This window comes from Hibiscus syriacus, unplaced genomic scaffold (genome assembly GCF_006381635.1).
Source record: "Hibiscus syriacus cultivar Baekdansim isolate YM2019G1 unplaced genomic scaffold, ASM638163v2 tig00111208_pilon, whole genome shotgun sequence".
NCBI classification, from domain to species: domain Eukaryota; kingdom Viridiplantae; phylum Streptophyta; class Magnoliopsida; order Malvales; family Malvaceae; genus Hibiscus; species Hibiscus syriacus.
Genome location: NW_024063020.1, coordinates 2,134,029 through 2,156,613, shown reverse-complemented (window position 1 = coordinate 2,156,613; position 22,585 = coordinate 2,134,029). Strand labels below are relative to the sequence as shown.

At 33.4% G+C, this 22,585-nt stretch overlaps 3 protein-coding genes across 5 annotated transcripts; 2 read left to right on the top strand and 1 right to left on the bottom strand.

The window, feature by feature from the left end:
- Nucleotides 1–14,564: 14,564 nt before the first annotated feature.
- On the top strand, nucleotides 14,565–16,387 carry LOC120155918 (aspartic proteinase Asp1-like). Its single transcript, XM_039167373.1, has 7 exons — nucleotides 14,565–14,743; nucleotides 14,825–14,942; nucleotides 15,036–15,265; nucleotides 15,351–15,581; nucleotides 15,672–15,996; nucleotides 16,079–16,151; nucleotides 16,235–16,387. Exons 1-7 carry the CDS (start codon nucleotides 14,565–14,567, stop codon nucleotides 16,324–16,326), a joined length of 1,248 nt encoding a protein of 415 aa, XP_039023304.1. The 3' UTR covers nucleotides 16,327–16,387.
- An 893-nt stretch (nucleotides 16,388–17,280) lies between these two features.
- Nucleotides 17,281–20,089, top strand: LOC120155928 (aspartic proteinase Asp1-like). Of its 2 annotated transcripts, XM_039167379.1 has the most exons (9): nucleotides 17,281–17,749; nucleotides 18,038–18,155; nucleotides 18,235–18,464; nucleotides 18,626–18,847; nucleotides 18,927–19,065; nucleotides 19,150–19,341; nucleotides 19,429–19,501; nucleotides 19,596–19,683; nucleotides 19,777–20,089. In XM_039167379.1, exons 1-9 carry the CDS (start codon nucleotides 17,547–17,549, stop codon nucleotides 19,859–19,861), a joined length of 1,350 nt encoding a protein of 449 aa, XP_039023310.1. In that variant the 5' UTR covers nucleotides 17,281–17,546; the 3' UTR covers nucleotides 19,862–20,089. The 2 variants fall into 2 exon arrangements, with proteins under 2 accessions (XP_039023310.1, XP_039023311.1); XM_039167380.1 differs by lacking the exon at nucleotides 19,777–20,089 and having other exon boundaries at nucleotides 19,596–19,684.
- Nucleotides 20,090–20,938: 849 nt separating this feature from the next.
- LOC120155929 (NAC domain-containing protein 2-like) lies at nucleotides 20,939–22,268 on the bottom strand. 2 transcript variants are annotated; one of them, XM_039167382.1, is made up of 4 exons: nucleotides 22,032–22,265; nucleotides 21,670–21,944; nucleotides 21,332–21,425; nucleotides 20,939–21,289 (listed from the first exon to the last, which is right to left on the bottom strand). In XM_039167382.1, the coding sequence occupies exons 1-4, from the start codon at nucleotides 22,198–22,200 to the stop codon at nucleotides 20,961–20,963; spliced, it is 867 nt and encodes a 288-aa protein (XP_039023313.1). In that variant the 5' UTR covers nucleotides 22,201–22,265; the 3' UTR covers nucleotides 20,939–20,960. The 2 variants fall into 2 exon arrangements, with proteins under 2 accessions (XP_039023313.1, XP_039023312.1); XM_039167381.1 differs by having other exon boundaries at nucleotides 20,939–21,425; nucleotides 22,032–22,268.
- Nucleotides 22,269–22,585: the final 317 nt, after the last annotated feature.

Here is a 22,585-nt window from a genome sequence, read left to right as displayed (position 1 = left end):
GGAATGCATTTTTTACATCAAGTTGTGTTAAGTGCCAATCAAGGTTGACAGCTAAGGAAAAGAGCACTCGAACAGTATTGAGCTTTACAACAGGGGAAAATGTCTCATCATAGTAGAGACCATAGGTTTGAGTAAAACCTCTTGCCACAAGTCAGGCCTTGTGCCAATCAATACTCCCATCAGGCTTATTTTTGTGGTGAAAATCCATTTACAACCCTCGGTTTTCTTCCCTTCTAGAAGATCTGTAACTTCTCATGTCCCATTATTTTTTTAGAGCATTCATTTCTTCAAAAACAACATGTCTTTATTCGATTTATTTCAAAGCCTCTTTCGCATTTCTTGTAGTCTCTACACTCTCAATATTAGTTACAAAAGTTTTGTAAGCTTTAGATAAATTTCCATAGGATACAAACCGAGAGATTGGATGCTGAGTACAAGTTCTTTTGCCTTTACGAACAGTAATGGGAAGGTCCATATTCGACGAACCAGAAGACTGATCTGAAATAGGACAGTCCTCGGAGTTGGATGAATTTGGCACTGTTGTTGTGTCATTTTTAGGAGCAAAATGTTTCTGAGAATAAACAATGATTTCTGGAGGCTGTAGTTGGGGTTTCTCAGAGGGATTAGGTTGTTGAAGCTTACTTCCAATGGGAATTTCATGGCTAGGAAGTTTATCTCTCTCTAGTGGAACACTCAAATCTGGTGTTATGAGGACACGGTCATCCTTAGAATTTTGTGTGACAGGGGTGTTAAGGATAGACTCAGGGGGTATAATAAGAAGAGTATGAAGAGTCTCATCTTCAATAAGAGTCTCCCCCTGAAGATGAGTGACAGAAAAATATGGCTCGTTTTTAAAAAACGTGATATCACGAGAGACAAATATGTGCCGCAAGGTGGGTGAGTAACATTTGTATCCTTTTTGTGTGGATGAGTAGCTAACAAAAACGCATAGGTATGCTCGAGGATCAAGTTTGTATTGATTAGATTGGTGATTATGTACAAAGGCTTTACAACCAAATATCTAGGCTGGTAGGATAGGAACACAGAATAAGGGGAAGTTTTTTTGTAGGACATGTAAAGGAGTTTGGAGATTAATAACTCTAGAGGGCATACAGTTTATTAAATAACATGCAGTATGGACAACCTCCCCCCCCCCATAGTTATTTTGGAACTTTCATAGTAAACATTAAGGCTCGAGCAATAGCTAGTATGCGTCTATTTTTTCTTTCTGATATCCCGTTTTGTTGGGGTGTGTCAGGACAAGAGCTTTGATGAATGATGCCTTATTCAGAGAGATAGGGGCTTAGAACAGAATTCAAATATACTATTTCATTATCAGTGCATATTATGTGTATGTTTGATTTAAATTGGGTTTGGATCATTGAGTGGAAATTTTGGAATATTTTTTGTATTTTTGGTTTTACTTTTAAGAGGTAAACCCAACATACTCTAGTATGGTCATCAATAAATGTTATGAACCATCTAGCACACGTGATGCTTTTAACACGACTTGGCCCCCACAGGTCACTATGAATCAAAAAGAAAGATTTGGATTGTATATAAGGCTTCAAAGGATAAGGAACATGGGTATGTTTTGACAACTGACAGATTTCATATTTTAGAGAATCGATTTTTGTATTCCGAAATAACATAGGAAGCAACTGCTTCAAATACAGGAAAATTGGATGTCCTAACCTACGATCCCACATTATGACAGTGTCCTTGTTTGAAGCAACGAGAGCAAATACTCATTCTTTATTCTTATCCTTGTAATCATCCTATATATAGAGTCCATTATCAACCTTAGCAGTGCCAACCATTATCCCCGATTTATGTTCTTGTATAATACAACCATCAGTAGAAAATTTAGTACAAACAGCCTTGTCTTCAATAAGTTTACTTACTGACAGTAAATTACAAGATAAACTAGGGACATGAAGAACTTTCTCGAGTGAGAAGTCCTTAGTGACTTGAACAACCCTAATTCTAACAATAGATGAGTATGAACCATCAGTTATCTAAATTCGAGATTGATTGTGGTAGGGGGCATATGTATGGAATAGTGATAAATTACCTGTCATGTGATCGGATGCTCTCGAATCTAGAATCTAGGATGGATGATTACTAGATTTAGAAGTAATATTAAAAGCAGTACCTTGAACAGCCAAGGAACCATGGCTTATTGGTGCACCGAGTAACTTGTGAAGGGTTTCAAGTTGAGATTTTGTTAGGTGAACATCCTAAACAACTTCAGTAGGTACAGGGTCGTTGTGGATGAGATGCCCAATGATAAAATAGCCTTATTTTCCTTCTGAGTTTTTGATGTACCAAGATAACATTGGAGCTTGAAACATTTCTTCAATTGTGTGACCATTACAGTTACAGTAGCTACACCACAGTCGATCTCCTGAGCGACTTAGTTTTGAATCATTCCCTGCTCGATTCTTTTTTAATCATTCCCTACTCGATTCTTTTGAGATTGAGGGCCCCTTTAGACCAGGGCAGATGATTCAGTAGGACTATAACCAGAATTGGTCAAGGGTTTTGGTTCCTTGGAATATCCCATCATCACTCGGCAATGATTTTCTTCTCTCTGAACCTCTGCAAATGCTTCTCCAATGGTTGGAAGAGGGGTCCTACCCAGAATACGGCCACGAACTTCATCCAAGTCTTGGTTCAGCCCTTCTAGGAACTCATAGAGTCGTTCTTTATTAAGATGTGACATGAACTTGGTGTGCTCCAAGCCTTCACCCCCAGTCCAATTTATAGTACATATCGAGTTCCTGCCATAAGACTTTTAAGTTGTTGTAGTATTGTGTAACTTCAAGAGTTCCTTGTTGAATGTCTTTTAATTTTAGCTTGATTTCAAAAACTTGAGAAGCATTTCCTAGATCAGAATAATTCTCCTTGAATGCATCCCACATTTCTTTTGTAGTCTTGAATAAGAGGTAGGTTCGGCTTATGTGACTCTCCATGGAGTTGATCAGCCATTCCATGATAATATAATTATTTAGTTCCCACGTAGCATACGTAGGATCAATAAGGGAAGGACGTGGAATTTCGCCACTGATATATCCTAGTTTCCTACGGCCTCGAATCACCATGAGTACCGATTGGGACCACTGTAATAATTCTTCCCATCCAATCGGTGATTAGTGATTGTGAGGGACGAATTAACATCACTATTCGATAGTGCTTGATTGACATTATGAGTTACTTGTGAAGTCTCAGAATCATAAATATTTCCAGTGTTTGTCATGATAGAAAAACAATACATGGGAGGAAACTAAAGAAGTAGAATGGATAAGAAAATCCCTATAGCTTTGATGACATTAACTGATGAGAAAAATAATGATTCTGATATTTCTCTAACAACATATTACAACTTTAAAGGAAGGATTAGTACAAAAAATACGAAAGTGTCCTTAAAAATTAGGAACTACAATTAGAGACATATTTACACTAGGTTAACTCCTAAAAATAAGGAAGAAGATTCAGTTCATTAATTCTAAGATCTCCAACACATAGATGAAATATTTTATATGGGTGCAAATAGAAAATCGTGTATAATGATATAAAACTAATAATATATAAATTAAGGAGTGCCCAAGAGGATAGATATTGCCAGAAACAGGAAGATAAACAAATGAGCCAAAACTATTAACAGCCGTTGGATGGCAGTGGATATATTAACGATTGCTGGAAAACATACATGTAAAGATGAACAAAGAACAACATGGAAGATTAACACTTTGGTCATCAATGTTGCTTGTTTTAGTTTCTGATCAGACATTTCAACTTAGAGGATTCAAAGAAAATCGGAAAAAAAAATTGTTTGCCAGAAACAGAAGAATTGAATTTTAGGAATCAGATATTCTTGTTGCTGAAGTTTATTTTTTAATAATAAAAAGATGGGTAAACTACACGATTTGTATACGGACTATCACTCTTCTTTAATTTTGTTTTATTTTGATCATCATATTTTCTTTTTAATTTATACTTAATGTTACATTTTTGTTTTATTTTGTTCACATGTTGTTCCACAATTGACTATGACGTTAATGTGTCATCATAAGATAATATCACGATATCATTAAAAAAATAAAAATGTCACATCAACATTTCTATTAATTTTTTAAATGTGAGTGAATAAAATAAAACTAAAACCTAACAATTATATATAATTTTAAAAAATATAATTAAATAACTAAAATAAAATAAAAGTGACAGTTGGGTGTAATTTATCCTAAAAAGATTTAGAAAGGAAACCCGAGTATTTAAAAAAAGTAGTAAGGAAACTTTTCGACTCTAGAGCAGTAAGAATAAAGTGGAAATTATTCTTTGTTTTTTCAAACTTAAGTTGCTTTAATTTTTATTCAATAATAACTAAGTTTATTTTAATTTAAAAAATTTCATGACTGGTTGAGAGAAATCATAGAAATATCGTCCCTTAAAACATTAATGAAATTTTAATAATAAAAATTTAATTTCTAGAATTTGATACTTTGTTAAAGTATGTTAAAAAATATATTCGAATGAAGAATTCACACATTCTAATGCGCAAAAAATACATTTACGTATGGGCGTAAATGAATAAAATGTTCGACAAATTGTTCATGAATTGTTTGTATGAGATTCGTTTATGTCCATTTTTAAACTAAATAAATTAGTATGAACAAATTTTTTATGTTCATTTAATAAATGAACGAACACGAATAGATGTGTGTTTGTTCGTTTATCTACACGAATAACTCGTTTATTGGCTTATTTATAAGCTTGTTTATCGGTTGTTTATTAACTCATTTATAAGCTCGTTAATCAACTGGTTTATAAGCTTCTTTACTCGATTTCCATTTTCTTTTTATTTTTTACATTTTAAATATTGGTGAAGGTAAGGACTAAATTGAACATAAGGTTAATGAACATATTCACAAACCTTAAATGAACGAACACAAACACCTTTAAAAATAAACAAGCAAACATAGATACAATTTTATTCGTTCAAATTCTATTCATTTACCCTCCTAATTATGCACGAGGGGTATGTTTGGTAGTTATATCAAAACCCTAGCTAAAGTCATTGACGGGTATGTTTGGATGCTGAGAAAAATGTGTGAAATGGAAGGGGAAAAGATGGGTTAAATTTGGGAAGGAAATCATTTTTTTCTAGGTTTGGCTTTGTTTTCCTAAAGATAGATTTTTTCTTTTTGCATGATTGGTGATGCAATTCATTTTATTTCTGGATGGTGAAATAAATTTGCAGTGATTAACAAGGATGGTGATGATGGATCACATTAATAAAATCTATAAATATATGTGACTAAATTGTTGAATTATTTTTAAACTAAAACCAAATTAATAGAATATATAAATTTTAAAAATAAAATTATTATCATATCATCGTCTCTAACAAGTTTTCAACTACCATTGATTTGAATGACATTAAAATAAAACCCAAATAATCTAATTGACAAAATTAACTATTTATTGGCCAAAATAGAATCAGTCTAATAATCTGATGGCTAAATAGATAGTTTACTCTAATAATAATTAAATTTAGTTATCTTTCTATTGTTACTTTTATTTAGTGAATTAGGACATGTAATTTTGACTTTAGAGTTCAGACACTGTTGCTGTTTTTGAAATGTGCTTTTGGACTAAGATCAATTATTACTTTAATTAAAGTAAGTAAGTTTTAATTTATTCTAAATTTAAGTTTTTATATATGTATACATGCATGCATGCATGTGTAGCATTATTAGTTTTAGTGACACATGCTATACGTGGGATATCATCAAATTATAATATTATAAATTATTTTATTATTTTTATAAAAATTCCAATTAGATTTAGATAATCCTTATCAGATTATATTAATGGGATGAATATTAAATTACTTTTGCAACACATTATTAATAACTTACAAAATATTTAACTTTTTGTTCATATAATTTTTAAGAATAAAAAAATTAAAAAGAGAGAATGATTGATAGAGAATTTAGAAAGGTTGAAGGAATCTTTAGGGATATGGTAATTTCAAAGTGAGAAAAAAATGAAAAAAAATATATTCATTTTATTTTTTTCCCTAAATTGAATTGATATATTTGTTCATTACTAATTAAGTTCATTTTGTTTTACTAAGTAATTTTCAGACTCTTCAAAATAAGTCTTAAAAATAGTCTATCCCTTAATTAAATCTCAATAATTGATATTTTTTTAGTATTTTATATCATATATTTCATTAGAATATATAGAGAATGTCTAAAATTGATAATCCACATATTATATATCATAAATATTTTTAGGATAAGCACTTATATATTAGGCTTAATTATAAAATAAGTGTCTAAATTATACCTCTTGTTTTAAATAGGTGCTTAATTTTTTTTCGAATCATTCAGGTGTCTAACGTTATAAACGTTACAAACGTTACCACTTTAAGTGCCCGAGTTATAATTGCCGTTAAATTTCTTTGTTAATTGACACATGTCTCATTTTGGTAATTTTGAAAAAAAAAATTAAAAATATTATTATATTTATAACAAACCTTAATTTATCTTAAATTACAAAAAAAACCTTGAATCCCTAAAACCCTAAATCCCTAGCCCACCAACGTTATCTTTATCGGCCACGACTATCATTGTCGACTTCTTCCTTGCCATCTTCCTAGTCATACGCCACCATACTTGCCATTGATTGGCTATCAGGATCGCGTGGGGTCGTAATTTGTAGTGTTGGGTTCGTTGGGATATACACGTCAATTTAGGGGTGCTTAATGAGTTGAGTAGCTTGTGAGCAGCTCAAACTCGACTTGGACAAAACTCGATAAAACTTTAAGTCATGTTGAGCTTGACTCGAACTTGAGCTTGACTCGAGACCTTAACGAGTTAAGTTGAGAAAAATCCAACTTGTAATATCTCAAATTTTGGGCTAATAGTTTTGATTTTACCCGAGAGGTTTGTGGACCTCGTGGAATTCATAATTAAAGTCGCTAGGCCGAGTTTGTGCTTAATTGGGTTAGAATTAGGCCTGATTGGTCATAAAAAAGGGATTTTTTCATATTAAAAAGATGAGGATAGACTAACAATATAATTTTCTCATTTAAAAAATGAGAGCTTTAACTTCCTTTATCTCCTACTTTCATTTTATTTCTTCTCATTTCCTTCTCCCATTTCTTCTCCAAGTGCCTAGCTCAAAGGTAAGTTCTTGAGAACATTTTATGTTCTTTTAAGCTTCAAATACGTCCATAATCCCTCTAGCAACCTAGTTTTAAAAATTCAGGCTTTGGGTTATTATTTTTGCTAGAGAAAGTGAGGGTTTTATCATCCAAGTCATAGAGGAGAGTGTTGGTTGGCTAAAGGAGATTCATTTCGGGTTTCTAACATCAAGGTAGTGTATTTCTAATCTTTTGTGGTGTTAAGGCTTTCATAAGCATGAATATTTGTTAAGATTTGAATACTATATCATTTTAGGGTTTATGCTTGATTACATGATTAGATGGCCTTTTTAGAGTGAAACATGTGTTTTTATGGTACTTTATGACTATAAGAAACTTCCTAAAGCTTTGGTACAAGATTAGAAACCAAACTAAGAACTTTAGGATATTTTTTTAGTGTTTTTAGAGCCTATTTTTGGGTTCGAGTATTGATACTAGAAGAACAAGATCGATATTGGATGAACTGGGACGAATTTTGGGTAATTTTAGCATGAAGTATCGATAATATCGATATTGCCCCTACAGTATCGATACTGAGGGTACCTGGTACCGATATTGGGCCACTTTTTGACAAATATAAGCCATTTTTATTACTACTCATAAAGGGTATTTATACTTGACCCTAGAGTATCGACACTAGAAATATAGTACTACCCATTTGGATGGTTAGATTGGACCTCATTAAGACCCATAAGAGTTAAGGATTATTTGTAATGGTGGAACTTAGTCCGTGGAAGACATAAATGATCAAAGATGCCTAGAAACACTCGTAAGAGTGGGTTACAATCAAAGTAGCCATATTAAGCGTAATACATCCAAGTATCTTCAGTCGATCGCGTACCAAATAATTAAGAACGATGATCCTTACAGAGGATGTACTGATAAACGGTACGATAAGTAAGTCAAATTGCGTAATAGCATAATCGTGTGCTATGAGGACGTTAGTAAACCGAGGAAGTATAAGTTATCCCTCCAATTCAATGGATATTGAGGAGAAGTACAATAAGAGCGATTAAAGTGTCGCTACTCAGAAATGAACCTGAGTTAGATATCAGACTAACAAGTAATACAACCAATGGGTAGCAAAATCAATAATTGTCATAAAATCACGAAACGCGTGGAGACTTCTTTAGAGACAAAAATGACTAAAACACCTAAAGTAATGAATGACCATAATTGAGCAGCTTAGTAAACTAACATAAGTAACAGACTAATAAATCCTTGCATAAAGTTCTAGATAAGAGAACAAGAAAGATAGCAGTTAGTAAGGGGATGACTTCACTTTAGTGTGTCAAGTTGCATTAGTGTGTAGTTAGGCGACCTTACTTACCCTAGTGGGGCATTGTCAGTGTTGTGTGGCCTTTGGGCCCTCATATATGCATGTACAGTCACATCAATCCAATACAGTAGAAATTCCTAAAGCTTGGCATGATTGTTGTGAGATTAAGCAATTCTTTAGTTGAACTAAAATTGTATCGATTGTTATGCGATGACCGAGTTACCCTCCATGTTCTACCTGATTGCTATGTGAGACCAGTAGATCATTCAACAACTAAATGGGAATTTTACCGAGGCAATGTGACTACTTGGTTCCCTCAGCTAATTAGTATCTGATGGCTATGTTTGACTAGATAATAGTAGTTTGTTGCATTCAGATGATACATAGCAGTGTCAGTGTTGAATAGATAGATGTATTAGTGTTGTATTCAGATAATGCACAACAGTGTTAGTGTTATATTTAGATAATACACAGTAGTGTTAGTGTCACATTCAGATAATGCATAATAGCATCAGGGTCACATTCAGATAATGCATAGCAGTTACAGTCATTATCGTTAGACACCCTTTAGAGATACTTATTGCGAGGCCCTTAGTAGAAAATTAGGGAAAGCATGGGACTTCTACTTTAATGATACAGTTTAACCTTAAGTTGGTAGCATTTGTGCATGTACATACTACTTAGTATCATGTCTTTAGCATGCTTGTGTTTATGAAACCCCATAATGGTGCTCTAGATTAGCAAGTATACTGCTTGGTTTTTTAAGCTCAACGTTTAGATGTTTTCGTTCGCAGGTTTTTAGCTTGGGTAATTTGTGGAGCACCGTCACAATAGAACTTCCAGCATCTCCCTCAGAGTATTGTACTGTAATTTTAGTGGACATTCGTATTCATAGAATCTTACTCATGTATTTGGTTTATCTAACTTTGAGTATGTATTATTTTGGTTTTTAAAGTGTGTCACGGAGCTCCGATTTACAGAATTTTTTTATAACTATTATTTACGTCTATTATGGTACCATTCAGTATGTTTTGTAATGAAAATGAACATATTTTGAAAGTCAGTGGTTGTCTCGGCAATCCAATGTGGCACTTTACGCCCAATCAGGTTTAGGATGTTACACAACTCAACTCGATAAGTTCGCGAGTAACACGTTAATAATTTTTTATAATGTTTTAGTAGTTATCTTAAAATTTTGTTTCATTCAAAAAATTACTAATTTACTAATAGATGATAAAAAGATGATAAATGACTAATCTATTAATTTTTTAATAAATAATAAAAATACTAAATTATTAGTTAAAAATTATTATTTTAATATACCCAAAAATCAAACACTAATTATTATTTTAATGTATTAATAGATTATTATTTTAGATTTTAGACTTTTAATTTGTCTCATAAACTTTTTTGATAATTTTTTGTTTAAATTTATTAATTTATGTCTCTATTAAGCTCTATATAGTATTAGTAAATTTTACCTATAGTTAAAAAATAACATAAAATTTCTGGTGAGGTTAGCTAGCAACGAGGTAAGCAACAAGTTCAACAAGAACGAGTTGAGCAACAAGTTTTTTTAATGAGCACTAGTAGAGCAAAATTTTAATGAGCTTAACGAGCAACGAGTCGAGTCGAGTCAAGTGACAATTTTTTTTAACGAGCATGAGTCGAGCACTGCCCAACTCGCAATTGACTATCTTGATAAGCACCCCTATGTCGATTAGTCGCAATTTCATAGGCTTATCGTTCATCAAGTGGAGGTGAGGTCGGTGGATCTTCATCAACAGTAAAGGACGACGATCGACGTAGATTTAAGGGTTGGAATTGAGGTTTTCAAAGTTTTGGGTTTTTAAAGTGTTTTGGAATGTTTGGGTTTTCTAAATAGAATTTTAATTTTTTAATTTAAAATAGTTTTAAAATTAATCAAATGTGACATGTGTCCTTTAATGGCAGAATTTAACAATTGTTGCGATCGAGGCACCTAAAGTGGTAGTATTTATAATGTTGGACTGCTGGATGATTCAAAAAAAAGTTTGGGCAGCTATTTAGGACAAGAGGTTTAGTTTGAGCACTTATTTTATAATTAAGCCTATATATCAATAACATATATTTTTTTCACATGGGTGGACACAAATCAAATTTTAAAGTGATTGTGAGCAGAATCAATAAAATAAATAAATAAATAAATAAATAAATAATATAAAAAAAAATCAAATTTTAGAATAACCACCCACCTATTCTAAACAACCCTTACATTGGTTGTTTAATAGAAATATAAAATTTATGAGAGAACAATACTTATAAAATATAGGAAAATTCTACAATGCTCGACAAACACAGTTGAACACAACTAACAATGAGCATCATTAATTTAATTTATAATAAATTATAAATTCTAAAAGACTCAATGTATAATTATAAATTATTTAAAAATCTAAAGGTCACCCAACTATGTTTTAATTTTTGTCAATCAAGTCACCCAACTATTTAAATGCATTCAATCAGACCACTTGTCGTTAACATTTAATGGAAGTGTTTATGTATCAGTTAATAACATTAGTATAATCACACATTTGATCTTCAATATCTATATATTCTTTTAATTTGGTCATAATTTTAATTTAATTTAATAAGTTTAATCTCCAATTAAATGGTGACATGTGTCACTACGAGATTGAAAGATAATTTATTAATTTTAATTATTTAATTTATTTTATTTTGTATCTAATCATATCACCACCTTATTTAATACAAAATATTGAAAACAATTAATCTAACTAATGGCAGATAAAAAAAAAAAGAAAGAAACTAACATGATTTTAAAGGGATTCAAACTTGGGATTTTAATAGAAGTATTTTAAATATATATATATGAGAAGATTATAACCAGTCCCAAAATTAATTAAAAATCTAAAGGTTATTTTCCATAATTTTTACTTTTATTATTTTAAGAGATTAAAGAAAAAGAAAGTCTTCTTATTCAAACAACGATTGCAGAAGCTGAAACAAACTGTAGACAATCAAAACATCATTCACTTCAAAGCTTCATTTCACAAACAACCAGCAATGAAATCAAAACAAATTATTAAACAAAATATGAGATAATATATTTAAGATAAAGTAATGATCTCAAGTTTCATGTCAGCCCGAGGAAGAAAACTACGAAACCCTTGAAGCTTCTTTAATTTTGTTTTTTGACGACCAAACAGTGTTCAAGTTTCAATTTTATCAGTTCAAGTTTCATTGCTTTTCCCAAACTGTTGGCTAATGTTGGCGGCATTTACCCATAATTTACAGCAAGGCTTTGATTTGTACTCAATTGTTACTGATTATAAATAATTACAATTAATAAAATATTTTTCAATCTCGTAGTGACACATGTCACCATCTAATTAGAGATTAATTTTTCAAATTAAATTAAAATTATGACCAAATTGAAAGAATATATAAATATTGAGGATCAAATGTGTTATTATACTAATTTTATTAATTGCCAAATCAACACTTCCGTTAAACGTTAACGAAAATGACATGATTGATTGCATTTAAATAATTGGGTGAACTGATTGACAAAAAAATCATTAAGAGCTTTTGAAACAGGTGTTATCACCTATAATCTCTTAGATTATTAAAAAAATCATTTTTAAAAAAATATTTTTAAATGAATTATAATCAATTATTTATTTCATGTAATACGTTTGGTTAGTATTTGAAAAAGAAATTATTAATTAAAATAAAAGATATTATTGATCAATTGTGTCTTTTAAGATTTTATTTGAAAATGACAAATTATGTTTTGAAATTCAGTTTTACATTTAAGAATTTTGAGATTAATGACTTGGTATCTAGGTTTTATATTTTATAGGTATTGTTTTCTCATAAATTTTATATTTCTATTAAGAGGAGGATGTAAGAGTTGTCTAGAATAAATGATTCTATGTTCTGAAATTTGAATATATTAGTTATTTATTTTATTGATACCGTTCATTTTAAATTTTATTTGCGTTCACTCTATAAATTCAACATCTGGGCCAAATCAAGCCCAATTCTTAATTTCTATCCAATAAATTTAAGAGACCTTTTTGAGCTCGGATTAAAGGTTTCGGGTGTCATCCCGAACTATTAACCCAGGGCTTGAGGTATTACAATGCTCCACCGCTTGAAGTTTATTTCCTACCCAGATTCGATACATAAGCGGCTTCTTGAGGTCAATGAACATTGCCACTCTCGCAAACCGCCTTCTGTTACTCGCTTCTTTGCATAAATCCACTTTGGTGACCCTGCCAATAAGATTACCGATGCAAGTTAGAATCTTTTTTTTAAACATATATTCCGGCAGGCCTGTGAAACGAATCCATGCTATAACGGTGGAGGGGAAATCCTCGGAGGTGCTAAAATTCCTTATCCATGGTTGGACAGTCAGATATTGACCATAATTAATGATCCAAGGTCCCTCGGCATGGACGCGTTCATAGTCTTGATCGTTTTGAAACTTGGCGAGGAAGTACCCTTTTCCAGATCCATTGGATTCTAATTCAAAAATAATTCAACAAGTTTAATCGCATATGTTTATAAATTCTATTAATGCAATCCACGTTTAACCCATCTTTTTCCCTCCCATTTCACACATTTTTCTCAGCATCCAAACATACCCCGTCAATGACTTTAGCTAGGGTTTTTATATAACAATCAAACATACCCTCGTGCACAATAAAATTATATCTATATTTGCTTGTTTATTTTTTAAGGGGTTCGTGTTTATTTGTATAACATTCGTGAGCATGTTCATTTAACATTTGAGAAACGTTCGTTTATTGTTTAGAAATCAAAACTCTCTTTTTACCCTTTTATTTGCAAACCAAAGAAACTTGTTAAATTATATAATTAGTCCTTAAATTCCTTAGGTTTTATAGTTTGAACTCCAAGGATCACATTATGTTCAATTGAGTCCTTACCTTCACCAATATTTAAAATGTAAAAAAATAAAATGAAAATAGAGTAAATAAGCTTATAAACAAGTTGACTAACGAGCTTGTAAACGATCCAATAAACAATTCGATAAACAAGCTTATAAACGAGCCAATAAATGAACTTGTTCGTGAAGACAAACGAATGAACACGGACGAACACACGTCTATTTATGTTTGTTCATTTATTAAATGAACATAAAATTTTTATTCATACTAATTTATTTAACTTAATAAATGAACACAAACGATTCGTGAATAATTTATCAAACACTTTATTCATTTACACTCATATGTATAATATCAATATTTAGTACATATAATTCTTTGCTAATTGAGCGTGTAAATTGTTCATTCAAGACATTTTTATCATACTTTAACAAAGTATAAAATTCTAGAAATAAAAATTTATTATTAATATTAATTAATGATTTAAGGGACAATATTTCTAGGATTTCTCTCGACCAGTCATGAAAATTTTTAAATTAAATAAACTTAATTATTAATGAATAAAAATTAAACCAACTTAATTTTGAAAAAACAAAGAATATTTTCCACTTTATTCTTAGTTTCTTACTACTCTAGTCTGTAAAGATTCCTTATCCCTTTTTAAATACTCCCTTGGTTTTCCTTTCTAAATCTTTTTTAGAATAAATTACACCCTACTATTATTTTATTTTATTTTAGTCGTTCAATTTTTTTAAATGACATCTAATGTTAAATTTTAATTATTTATCGTTAAAAAATTAATATAACTATTGATGTGATATTTTTATTTTTTTAATAATATTGTGGTATTATCTTATGATAACATATAAACATCATAATTAATTTTTTAATAATGGGTGATCAAAATCGTGTGGCCATCTTTTTATTTTTAAAAATTTAAATTCAGCAACAAAGAATAAATTATATTAAAAACAGAAGAAACTAAAAAGAGCTCGCCTATAAATCCAAGAGCCCCCAAGGAAGTCACCTCACGAATTTCTCAGTGTTTTCAAATAGTTGATTAAGTACCCCTTTGCTCTCTGATTCCTAAAAATCCATTCTTTTGTTTCTGGCAAACAAATTTTTCATTTTTCTTTGAATCCTCAAAGTTGAAATGTCTGTTCAGAAACTGACATTGATGATCAAAGTGTTGATCTTCCATGTTGTTCTTTGTTCATCTTTACATGTCTGTTTTGCAGCAATCGTTAATAGATCCACTCTCCATCCAACGGCTGTTAATAGTTTTGGCTCATCTGTTTATCTTCCTGTTTCTGGCAATGTCTATCCTCTTGGGTACTCCTTTCTTTCTCTCTTCATTCATTATTTCTTTGCAAATTGTCCTCTGATAATTCATGGAGTTTCTGTTTCCATCAGGTATTATTATGTGACAGCTGAGATTGGCAACCCGCCTAAGCAATTTCAGCTCGATATCGATACCGGCAGCGACCTCGCTTGGGTCCAGTGTGATGCTCCTTGTGTTGGCTGCACCCTGGTGAATTGTTTTACTATGATCATACGATTACGATGATTTGGATTGCTTGGTTGTTACGATGATTGATGCATTTGATCTTCGGCCTTTTAACAGCCTCGCGACCGGCGTTACAAACCAGAGAAGAACAATTACGTGCTTTGCAAGGAACCCATATGTGCCGCTGTCCACTCTCCGAATCCACCTCCATGCAAGAACCCTACTGACAAATGCAGCTTCCAGGTTGAATATGCCGATCAAGTTTCGGTTTCCGGCGTTGTCGTCTCGGATACCTTCCCCCTACGTCTCGTCAATGGAACAATTTCCCGTCCTCCTTTGGCCTTCGGGTAGATATTTCGAAATGACCATGTGATTGAACTCCGGGTTCTGTCAATTCTTATATCGAACTGATAAAATCTACCGTGTTGGCAGTTGTGGATACGGTATACGTAGCAGTGGTACTCACCCTCCTCCTCCCACCGCCGGAGTCATCAGACTTAGCAGGAGTAAACCGAGCATCTCGGCACAATTGAGTACCATGGGAGTAGCAGAAAACATTCTGGGCCATTGCTTCAATGATAAAGGAGGGTACATGTTCTTTGGAGCTGATTTCATCCCTAAATCCGGAATGACTTGGACACCTATGCCACAAAGTTCATCCGAGTGAGCCACAATCAAATCATTATCTCCACTTAACCTTCTTTAACAACCCCATGCATGTTATCTCTTAAAGCATGTTCCTTTCAATTTCAGTAAACATTATTCATTAGGTCCAGCGGAAGTACTGTTCAATGGGAAGCCTACTGGCATCAAGGGCCTTCATGTTATCTTCGACACCGGATCGACCTACACGTACTTGAATTCGAGAGTTTATGGATCCGTGCTTAATGAGATAAGGAAAGATCTGAGCGGAAAGCCAGTACAAGAGGTGAAAGATAGAGCACTTCCAATCTGCTGGAAAGGCAGCAGGCCGTTCAGATCCGTGGCCGATGTTCAGAACTATTTCGGAACATTGGCATTGAGTTTTATAGGTAACATTCAGCTACAACTATCACCCCAAGCTTATCTCGTCATCACTGTAAGTACCTCCGAAAACCGTCTAGGAGAAATCGAAAACGACCGATTCGGAGAATTGAATGTGACAAGCTGATGTTTCTCAGGAACAAGGGAATGTTTGCCTGGGGATTTTGAATGGCACTGAAGTGGGACTAGGAACAGTCAATGTCATTGGAGGTAAGACTAAGAGGGTGTCTTCATTATTACTGTGACTCAACGAGTTGAGTCTCTTGTTAACTCGGCCTTGTTTTCCTGTACAGATATTTCACTGCAAGGCACAGTGATGATATACGATAACGCGAATCAGAGGATCGGATGGGCTTATGAGGATTGTACTCCCAAGTTTGGCTGATTTTTCTAATCTTCTCTTGTAATATGCTATACGAACTTTTATGCCAATAAATTAAATAAATAAACTTTTTGAATCTAAACTCATTTCATATCTGAACTTGTCCAAGCTCCATTGTTGTGTTAACTCAAGATTTTTATGTTAACAATATGAAATTTTAAAAAAAATAGAATATATAAAATTATAAAATTTTAATAGATACGACTATTCCAACACTCATCCATCACTCAAAACTCAAAAGGCAACAAAGCTATCATGCATGAAAATGAAATGTTTCAATCATTTTAATTCAACTTCCATCATAGGCACCTTTTACATTGTTTTGGAATAAAGAGATGCCAGTGTCATTGGGGATGAACATTCGAGTAAAAAAGTTCGAATTAATTAAGTTGACTAGTCGTATTTTATGACCTAAATTTTATTTGAGTTTTTTTAATCGTATCGAGTGGTTCTAGTTTTGATATTCTAATTCTAATTATTTATAATATTATGGTGCAAAATGATTCTAAATTTTTTATTTTCGCTAATCATATAAGATATACATATATATTCATTTATTTTTTATAATGTAATGTTATTTAATAAATCAAATATAATATAAAATTATAATAATATTTATCGAAGTTTATATTTTGAAGATAATATATTTATGAGAGTATAAAAGAAATCAAAATATTTTGATAACTAATCTATATATATTTATATAAGACAATTAAATTGCATGGATTAAAATTATTAAATTTGAGAGCATTAAACTAAATATCTAGCTTATGTATAGTACAATGAGCAATAACATAACATTATTTAAAAGATTTAATTATCATTATTTAAATTATAATCAAAATTTTAAAATTTAGAAGGAAAAAAAACAGGGACTAAGATGCTAAATTAAAATGTAGAAAATAATTCTGAAACTCACACGTAATAAAGGAACAAATAACATAATCTAACATTTTTTTATCAAAATTTCCGAAAATCATTTTGTTCTGTCTGTAAAAAAATGAATATTTTTTATGAAACGCAACGTGGAAGCTGTACGAAGTTGCAAACTCACCAAAACCCCGAAATTAATATCCTTTATTTTAGCTGTTCCCTATACCCTTTGCTTCTTCACAAATCTTTCCATTTTAATCCAAACAAAAAGCCTTTTTTTTCTTAGCTTTGTCAGATTCCCAAGAATCCAACTTTCTGTCGATTTTTAAAAAGGATTTGCTCAGCAAAAGATGGAAAATAAGAAAAGGAAAGCAACAGTGCCATGGATGATGATGATGATGATGTTCTTCCTTGTATTGTCTACAAATTTATCATCTTGTTCCTCGGCTGCCAGTCAGCAATCCCAAAACAAAAGGTCAACCCATCCTAAGGGTCGTACTGGGTTCCTTTCATCTTTTCTTTTTCCTGTCACTGGGAATGTTTATCCTCTTGGGTAAGTTCTTTTTCTTAGAAATGTGAAGTTTGTTTATTCATGTTTATTTGTTGTTTGTTTTATTACCTGAATGGGATTCTTTATTGATTTCTCTTCTTAGTCTTGCTTTCCACCGGGAAATCTTAGTACCATTTGATGATAAATCGTTCTTGATTTAATGATTATATTAATTTTTGGAAGAATCCTTGTAATTTTTCTGAATTTGATCTTAGGGTCTATGAGAGTGTAGTTCCATTGAAAAATAGTTGCCCTGTTTGTCTAAAATCATGGAATTCATGCTTTGTTCAGGTACTATTCCATATCTCTTACCATAGGCAATCCACCCAAGGTTTTCGAGTTCGATATCGATACGGGCAGTGATCTCACTTGGGTCCAATGCGATGCGCCTTGTACCGGTTGCACTAAGGTAATGTTTTCTGCAGACTTCGATTGCTATCATGCCCTGAAGGCCTGAACTATGTCTTGTTATGCCCTTGTCTTTGTAGACGATTGATCATCTTTACAAGCCCCAAAAACACATCCTTGTCAGCTGTGGCCATCCTGCCTGCAGTGTGGTTCACTTCCCTGATAGTCCTAGATGCGAGAAACCAGATGACCAGTGTGATTTCGAGATCGATTATTTTGATCATGGTTCGGTTCTTGGCGTGGTGGTTTCTGATGTCTTTTCTCTTAGATTTATGAATGGCTCTCTCGCCCGTCTGCGTTTGACTTTTGGGTGTGTATTTTTCACACACTACCTCAATTATAAACCTTAATTTTCAGTTTTGGCTATGGTTCCGGTACTATTAATGAATATAATTTCCTGATATGTTGAAATGGCTGCGGAAGTCACATTTCCTCTGACCAATATCGTATTTTATTATCCTTTGTTTACAGATGTGCTTATGATATTAAAAATCCCAGTCCATACAATCCTCTAGGAGCTGGAGTCCTTGGGCTTAGCAATGGCAAAGCAAGCTTATTGTCCCAGCTGCAAAGCTTTGATCTCACGAGAAACGTAATAGGCCATTGTTTAAGTGGGAAAGGTGGAGGATTTTTGTTCATAGGAGACGATCTTGTCCCTTCCAAAATGCCTTGGATGCCAATGTCAGCCAACTCGTAAGTACTAAGTTTTAGTGACTCCTGATACCGTTAACATTTTTTTCTCATCTATGCTTCCTTGATCATTTTGTTGCAGTAAAAATTATTTGTCGAGTCCAGCAGAAGTCTTTTTTGACGGAAAGCCAACTGGTATAAAGGACCTTAAACTAGTTTTTGACAGTGGGAGTTCCTACACTTACTTCAACTTCCGAGCTTATGAAGCTGTACTCGATCTGGTAAGTAAACGAGTTGAGTATTCCCCTATTGAGAGTAATCTTTAAGCTTTGCTTAAGGAACGGATCTTGTACTTCATGTTTCAGGTAAGGGGAGGCTTAAATGGGAAGCTGTTGGATACAGTTGAGGATAAAGCTCTCCCAATCTGCTGGAAAGGAACAAAACCGTTTAAAACGGTTCATGATGTCAAGAACTATTTCAGCACCTTGACATTGAGCTTTACAGAGACCCCGACTGTTCAGCTAGAATTACAGCCGGAAGCGTATCTTATTGTCACGGTAAGCACAAAATCTAGGATTTTCCTTCAATATGATACAAGCGAACGCAGGTGTAACGACAGTTCTATCGTGCTATTCCGTTCCCAGGAAGAAGGCAATGCTTGCTTTGGAATCTTGAACGGCACGGAAGCAGGATTGGGAGACTTCAACATAATTGGAGGTGAGAAATAATAGAAGAATCACTTTTCGCCTTTTTCAGGATCTTCTATTATCGAACTCTTCCTCATTTGATCTTTTTTTTTTTCACTCCTCAGACATCTCAATGATAGGGAAAATGGTTGTTTACGACAATGAGAAGCAGCGGATTGGGTGGATATCAGCCGATTGCGATAGACTTCCATAGTCCTGAACCCTTCCATTCTCTTAGCATTTACTTCTTTGTAATTGCATTTATCATTTTCTCACCCCGTTTTCTGTAATTCTTTGTCTTTGCAGTAACAGTTTTGACAGCAATTACAATGAAGATTTTCGACAACCATATGCAACAAATTTCGGTATCGTGGACGAGAATTATCCTTAAACACAAGGTTCTGAAGAAAGAAAAAAGTAGTAAAAGTTGGGGCGGAACGACGGTAAAAGACTCCATACTATCATATGTAGAGACGGTAATAAACGTTCGATACAAGGTATACAAGTTCGACACTAGAATTTAAGTATGGAAAATGCATCACTCTGGTTGTCTTGTATTCGTTACATGTACTTGAGGTGGTGAAACTTTATTTTATATGGTTGGAGGATCATGTTTTTGTATTGATCGTGTTCGAATATCTCAGAAACGAGTACTTTATCGAAAACGAATCTCAGAAACGAGTATTTTATCGAAAACGAAGAATGCGGGTAGCATAGGTGATTGAATTGCTTAATGTGCGTATTGTTACACATATTAAGCGATGAAAATGTGATTGGATTTGTATAGAGTTCTTTCGTTACACACAAAGAGACGGGGGATAAAAGCAGATCTTCAAACACGAGTGCGGCGGAAGGTGATGGATCTATTTAAAGTTACAAAGTTTCTATACAAATAAAAATTTACTATCAATAAAAGTAACTATTCTTGGCCTTTAGCTTTAAGCAAATAATTTGATTTAATCTTTCATTTTTTAAATTCTTTAATTACTTTTTTGTTTTAAATTTATTTTTCAATATATTTTCCAATCATTGTAAGAACTTTAATTTCTATTTTTACGATTTAGTTCCTTAATATTTTTTTTATTTCACTCAATTTGCTCTTATATTATTATTTTTTTCTTTTCATCAATTCATTGGCTCCATAGAAGTTTGACATCATACTTCTATGGAAAATTTCTTTAAATTTTTATAAAATAATATTATAAACGTATTATATAATTTTAAATAATATTTAATTTATTTTTTTGAATTGAATAATATTTAATTTATTAATGTAAAAAGGAATATAAAAAATATACCGACTAAAATATTATTATATTTAAATGAAAATGATGAAATCGTCAAATTCGATCTACCGAATTCCATATTTTAACCATTTATCTACGCGCACGCCCACCGGTACACTCATGGACTTTTAGTCTCGTGTTACCGAACAAATACGCCAAAGCACCATAGTATTTCTTCAATCTCAACATCCACAATTTCCCCCTTTAAAACGGCTTCTGCAGGTACATAAACATATCCTGGAGCGGCGACAGCTGATTATTATTACCCTGCATCTGTGAAGGAAATCCAATATCCAGAGTGGCATCGAGGTAATTATAAAGAGAATCAAGGGCGTTTTTGTTGCCAGTACTTCCCAATTCGTCCTTCCATTTAGGCATGCTTTGAACCTCGGTTGGGAACTCCGGCAACACCACGTGCTCCGAGCAGCTGGAGTCCGTGTGAAATCTCGGCACCGATTCCGACGAGTCGAAGCACATGTAATCGCTACCCGTCACCATCGAAGCCGGCGGCATACCGCACATATCCTTGCCGAGTGTCCAAATATCCGGTTTCTTGTCCTCAAACTCCGTCACGCTGGCTTGCTTCTTGTCCTCAAACTCCGTCGTGCTGGCTTGCTTCTTAACGCTCCCTTTCTTGTTGTAAATCCGGCAGAGCACCCAATCGTCTAACTGCAAAATAAATCAATAAAGAAATAATTTATTGTCTAAATTCGATGAACTTAAATATTTATTTATTTAAATAATTAATTATATGAATATATGATGGACCACGTTGCGTAATTTTCAAGTATGACGAGGCTAAAAAGGTCATTTAGACCTACACGTTCCCGGTCCAAACTCTTATCATGCATGTGAATCTCTTGTTTACCGCTAAATTTTCAGCCAGTGACGAGAGCAAGTGTTTGAATTATACCCTTAGGCTGTTCTTCTTGCGAACCGAGCGGTCAACGTTGGCTAACCGATATTCATGCATAATCCAATTAGTTTTCTCTCCTTTCGGAGCTTTCCCGGAGTAAAACACCAAAGCTTTTTTAATACCGACCGGTTTCGGTTTCCCAATCGGCTTATCAGCCCCGGTCGCCTTCCAATAGCCAGACCCGGCAGCACGGTTCGGCCTTGAACCGTTCGGATATTTCCTGTCCCTTGGCGAAAAGAAATACCATTCTTTCTCTCCGTACAACGCCAAATCTGTAAATCCAAAAAAAATCGAATAAATTTAGACAGTAAAAAAAATGCAAGGACTAAGAGAAATCAAAGAGAGAAAGAAGAACTTACCCGGCAGATCCCAAGGATTGAATTGGTAAAGGTCGAGTTCGGCTATAACAGGGACGGCGATCGACTGCGACGCACATTTACGGCAGAGATAGTGCATCACAAGCTCCTCGTCCGTTGGATGGAACCGGAAACCAGCTGGCAGCTGTAACTGTAACTCCGCCGCAGTCATTTCTTTTTATTAGCTTCAGATTTTTTTCCCACACCCGCAACTTTTCGCTTCTTTTTATTATCTAACCTATGCTGTGGCGGCCATTGAAACTTAAAACGTAAGGGAGAGCGATGAATTTATAAGAGGGTGAAGGGGACACGTGGCAGGGAGAGTGGTTCTAGAATGAACGTAAGGGTGATGGGGGACACGTGGAGGACATCGAACTGAAGTGGGTGGGTGTGGACATCCCACATGTGCCGTGATTTTGTCATTGCTTACGCTATTTGTTTTGGACGGATGCTCAAACATTTTTGTGTTCCAAAACAACCTCCAGATTCGTGTAATAAATCGTCATGTCTTGATCTGGCCACTTATTTTTTAGGATAAATTATACGAGTGACCATCT